At 45.1% G+C, this 5,715-nt stretch overlaps 1 protein-coding gene across 1 annotated transcript; it reads left to right on the plus strand.

Annotated features, from left to right (window-relative positions):
* Positions 1–2,741: 2,741 nt before the first annotated feature.
* On the plus strand, positions 2,742–4,112 carry LOC135386379 (protein HEXIM1-like). The gene has a single exon (XM_064616259.1). It carries the CDS (start codon positions 2,924–2,926, stop codon positions 3,740–3,742), a length of 819 nt encoding a protein of 272 aa, XP_064472329.1. The 5' UTR covers positions 2,742–2,923; the 3' UTR covers positions 3,743–4,112.
* The last annotated feature ends 1,603 nt before the right edge of the window (positions 4,113–5,715 follow it).

Genomic DNA, 5,715 nt, shown 5'->3' on the forward strand with positions numbered 1-5,715 from the left:
AATGTCATCTGGAATTACAGAAATAACGATGATCATTACAACGAATCAGCAACGAACAATAGCATTTATTTGTTTGATTATCGTAGCGATTTTAATATTAGAAGTTTCTCGAAGTCTGCACCTTTTAGGCATCTTCTGACTCGGCCGTACAATCGGATTCGCAACGGAGAACAGCATCTCCACAGGTGCCGACGAACAAAGGCTTGTACTAAATTTGATGTAGCTGCTTCGTACAACAAGGTAATTGGGTAGTCGCGACCGGTGTCCGCAACAACAGTGAGAAACTTGCCATCTAAAATGGTTTGTCGCACGCGCATGCTAGCGCAAACACGGACTTAGCCTTCTTCCGAGCTTTCTTGCGAGTCAGCATATACTGTACTTAGGAGTATTTATAAAGTATTTACAGGAATAAATACCCCAAAATTGGTATTTAAATATAATTATAAATATATTTTTCGAGTCTGTATTTAAATATAAATACACGTATTTATATTTTAAAGAGTATTTTAATTACGACGTATTTAAATACTGTCCATCCCTGACTCCGTAGCTCCGTAGCAGGCCCCTCACAAGCCGAGAGAGAACACAAGGAATTCGCCTTTCAAGAGGAAAGTCAAAAGAAATATATGGGTCACCCAGCAATTTTGGAAATTTACTCCCGCTTTAGAAACGTCTCAACGACGCACAGGTGACTGGCTTCATTTTTTGCAGATTCGCGTTGAATAATACGTACTACACTCGACAGCGTGAACGGGAAATATATCGAGATTGATTTCACTGCCTGTAGCTAGGGCATCAGAAACAGCTCTTGTATATCAAGAAGAGCGAGGGAGTAAATTCATTGCAGACGATATAGGCATGGCGGATGCACATGCGCACTTACGAGGACAACCGACGTGCCACTAAAAAAAAAAGAAAAAGAAAGGAGCTCAGCAAACACATGTGCACTATCTAGCACGGTCAACTCCACTCTGCTTAGAATTACCCTTCTTTCTCATGACTCATCGACGTAAACCAACGTCGATGTGCACAGTATTTTGAGGTGTCGCTCGTCCGGGCATTTGTGAAAAACTCCCGAATGCAGTTTCAGGGAAACCATCTCAAGGGGGGCGAGCACCCACTTCAATCTCCTATTTTATATACGCAAAGACAATGCAGTCAATCAGTTCAGCAGCGTAGCCAAAAAAATATTTGGGGGGGGGGGGGGTTATAAGAACTTTACGTCCATAGGGGAGAGGATATACCCTCTGTTTACCTCTCCCAAATGCACTACCAAGGCACCTCTCGAACACCCCCTCTTTCTCGCTACGCCACTGCAGTCAAAGGGAAGAACTTGCCTTACAAAAACAAGAATTCGTGAAACAGTAAAAGGATTTCATCGCTTATTTCACTCGGTTGATTTTTGGCCAACCGCTAATCGTCCGCTGGCTGCGACACCCAAGCAGATCTCGAGGCGCCGTCCAAAACACAAATTGCGACCCGTCAATTCTGTAACGTCCTTTTGAGTTCCTAAAAGGTGCATCCGCATTTCAAATTCCTATTTTGTTCCTTTTGTCGCAATTTTTATTTTTAGATCAAGCGATGTTTTACGTTGAGCATAGCAGTAAAATGCGAGCGAGCTGGTGTGGTTACGTCTTCTGCGATTCATGACTCTCAACGATAAGAAGATTACTTTATTGACTTTCAAATGCGACGAAGTGCCTCTTCTGCTGGTTTTTATACTCCGTCCAGTTTTACAGTCTTGGGGATCACGGTTGATGATGGCGATGAAAATGAAGTGTGACCGCTGCGGAAGAAATAAATTACCGAACAGGAACTGAGCAAATAGGTTATGTGCTTATGAGAGAGAGAGAGAGAAAATGGGTAGTGGCATTTGTGGCATCGCACAATGTTGTCCACTCCCCGAAAAAGAAAGAGAAAAAAACTTTTCTACAATATGGGCACATGAAAGGTTTACGAAGTGGTGAAATAAGTATGCATATAATCAGCAACCGAGTTCACTGTGCGACGGCATAATGGGCGTGAAGCAAAATGGGCAATGATGATCAGCAATGTCAAATATAATGTAGGGGAGTACACAATGATAGGCACCAATCCCAACACCCATTATCGTCTCAAATTTTAGTACAAGAATGAGCAGGCAGAGACGGGGTGGTCGATTTTTGTTACCATGTGTGTGAAATCCAACACCGCCTGGAAACAATTGCCAAAGGTAGCGAAACAGCACATGCCTAGATTAAAGCAGCAACGATTCAAAAACGTGTGCCACTGCATCACAAAAGACGGAATGGCTTATCTGATCGACAATTCGACCTCCGCCATGGTTGCTGCAAACATGTCTGCCATCCTGACCATCCTGACCAAGCAGACGGGTGCAATACAGACGTATCCACAGCAGACGAGGCTAACACGCGGCGGGTCTGCGACGCTTACCACTCCAAATCTTCACCGCATAATCCGAGTAAACACAAATTGACTTGGAAAATACCTGTTGTAAACCATCCTTAATGGCCACCACAACAAACCACGGCTTCCTATGGCGATTAGCCCTCTAAGTAACGTTCCGCTAACGGTTTTTTAATATGGCTTAAGTCATAAGATGTAAATAATACGCTTCGGAATATGCACGTGATTTACACTGAACCTCCTATCGGTTAATTTCAGGGATTCACCCGTGAAAAAAGACGACGAGAAAGGCGCGGGACTACTTCGCGTGGCGCGCGAAGCGGTTGTGCACAAACCTACCAAACTAGACAACGAAGCCAGTGCTGGCGCATTTCTCCGACAAGTGTTGACGCGTGCATTTGGCAACGTGATCGCGCCGTGTTTTATTGTGAGTTGCGAAATTTTTGCAAATGTTAACCAGCTGTATTTGGTTCTCGGAGCATTCGAACTGTCTTTTAGTGTGTGCTACTGGTGCGTCATGGGTGAAGTAGAAGTTTTGCGTCATGAAGACCCCATCGTGGCGACTCCTCCGCAGCAGCAGACGACAAGCGGAAGTGTACCTGGATGTGGACTCCCGCTCCCTGGCGGTCACGAGGAGCAACATGAGGAGGATGACCAGCAGACTCCGTCCGATCATGGCCAGGACAACGGGGGGAAGCGCAAGAAAAACCGCCGTGGCAAAAATAAGAAGCGCAAGTGGAAGCCGTATTATAAACTTTCCTGGGAGGAAAGAAGGGAGTTGGAAGAGCGGGAATCCCGTCGGGCCAACAAAGTGCGAGCCCAGATGTTTGCACATGGACTTCCAGTGGCTCCGTACAACACCACCCAATTTCTCATGGAAGATCACTGCGTACAAGAACCTGACTACGAGCACATTGTCAACGGAGGCCATCGGCATCGTGACAATAGCATCAACAGTGTTAACAGCATCGATTCGTCGGATGAGTTCTACAGCTCGCCAGAGGATGAGGATGATTTCTTGCAGAAACAATTCTCGGAGGCCTACGATGACATTCACGCGGAAAGGCTCAACTCGATGAGCAAGACTGAACTCGTACAAGAATACCTCCTGTTGGAGGATCGTGTTCAGGACTTGGAACACAAGTTGCGCGAATCTCGGACTGCGCGATTAGATGTGGAAACGCAGACGACGGCTGAAGAGACGGAAGAACAGTTGCAGAAGATTAGTATCTTCAAAGAGGAGATTCGCAAGTTAGCAGACGAGAACGTCAGAATCCGCGCCGAAAATAAGGCCTTGAGGGAATTGGTCACTGCCAGTCCTTCATCTTCCTCGTGATCTTTTCTCTCTTTTTTTTTTCTTCTTCTTTTTTCTTCTTGTAAATAGATGGTTATCTTTTATATTATTTCACATTCATCGACGTCTTGAGCTGCACAATGACTTTGGCACTTTGAGGTTTTTCTCCATATTCAGCTCGTCCTGTACGTTACAAGCGACTCGCCAGAGTCAAAATTCTGTATTGGTTAAAAAGAAAACGAGACGAGTGACATTTTGTCCCGGTGCAGTGCACGTGAGGTACATTATAAAATAACGTGCTTTGCTCGTTGAGGACAATCTTAATTAGACTCGAATGAGGGAAGGAGAGAAAATGACGAGTGCTTTTCCACCGGGAGGGAAGAAAATAAGCATATTAAAGTACTCAATTTTACGTGGAGTTCTCGTGATTTTTTATTTTACAAAGGAAAAGCTTTAAAGTTGCTGGCAACTGACGTAAGTAGCAGTGGACATAAAATGTGCATGCATGAGGTAAGGAATCGGTTTAACTGTTTCGGAGAGGGTAAACTACTTCGCCGTCTGTCAACTACCGTTCGTTACCAGATATTTTTGGTTATTTTTCAGGCACGTTGCAGACGGCAGCCTGCTCACAAGGTGAGTACATTTTAATCGAGAGGAATAAGATAGTGGTTGGAATAGGTTTTTGCTTCGAGATATATTTTTATTACGCGTTTGCGCCGCGCAGAAGCAACTGCGGCAGTGTACAGTTGGAAGGCGGGGAGACTGCGGGGTTCTTCTGGGAAAACAACGGGTGGTAACCCACCTATAGCTCCCAGTCTACAACACCAGCTTTGAAACAACCACCGATGAAAAAATGCCACTGGTCATTTGAGGCAACCTCGTCCGCGTTTTTCGTCCTACGTCTTCCTAGTCTCGTTTGTTTGTTTGTTTTTCTTTTTTTGTTGTTGTAGTTGTTTTTTGTTTTTTTTCTTCGTGTACTCGGCTGTGTGTTTTGCTTGATAAGACGCATAATAACACTATGGCGTACCGTTCGAAATTCGTTTCCGACATCTGTATTCGTAGCCTGCAAGACACGCCCGCAGTGATATATCCAGACCCCCCTACACCCCCACCCCTAACAGCCCCCCCCCCTCCCCACACACACACAAGAAAAAAAATCTGGAGGATACCCCCTAAAATTTTGTGTGATTGCACAATATTTTGTCAAAAGCATGTAAATACACCCCCCAAGGACGAAATGCTGGGCTGTGCGCGCGCGTAAGATGCGCAGATATAGCTATATGTTTTCGAAATGTTTTCTGCTACGTTGGTAGACGCTGCCAGGAAAGCTCGTATGACGTATCATTTGTATTTCCTATGGAGTTCCTATTCCAAACTCGCCGCCCATGACACCAGTTACGGCTTTTCTGTCTGCTGCGAAAGTTGTTGTTCCTGCCTCGGATATAATGTTCGCGTGAGAGATTTCGCAATTCCACATGGTTGTCTTCGCTCTCTCTTTCTCTCGGGCGTTCCAGAAATAGGCGGAGGTTGATTGTGAACCGCTTGTAAACAGCGGCTTGAGTGTGGCTTGCTCTACCGTTTCATCAAAGGAGGGTGGTCAGGAATATAGCTATTGATTGTCATTTGCTTGTGTCGCTACATCAACGAAGAGGGCTGATTTTGAAGAAACGACACATTGTGTTGTTTTGCACGATGCAGTGCAGGTAATGCGTTACGTGGAAATAAACTACCGTGGATCGTCACCCAGACAACCACCAATGTCCATGGGACGTCCAGAAAAAGTCCAAACATATTTGTACTTATGGGATGTCCTGAGGATGTCCGATGAACAAACGTCTCAGATATAATTTACATATCCAGAAATGAATGTTCGTTGAGCGTCTCTGGGACCTTCGTATATGGACGTCCCTGATTGTATATCAAAAGGATGCCCTGTCGTGGCTGTTTCAACGACTGTCCAAATCAGGTCCCTGACCGGATGATACTTGGAGCATGTGTGGCAAAAGAGAGGGAAA

This window comes from Ornithodoros turicata, chromosome 2 (assembly GCF_037126465.1).
Source record: "Ornithodoros turicata isolate Travis chromosome 2, ASM3712646v1, whole genome shotgun sequence".
NCBI lineage: Eukaryota > Metazoa > Arthropoda > Arachnida > Ixodida > Argasidae > Ornithodoros > Ornithodoros turicata.

Coding starts and splice junctions, on each gene's coding strand:
- LOC135386379 (XM_064616259.1), top strand. CDS start 2,924: ATGGGTGAAGTAGAAGTTTTGCGTCATGAAGACCCCATCGTGGCGACT.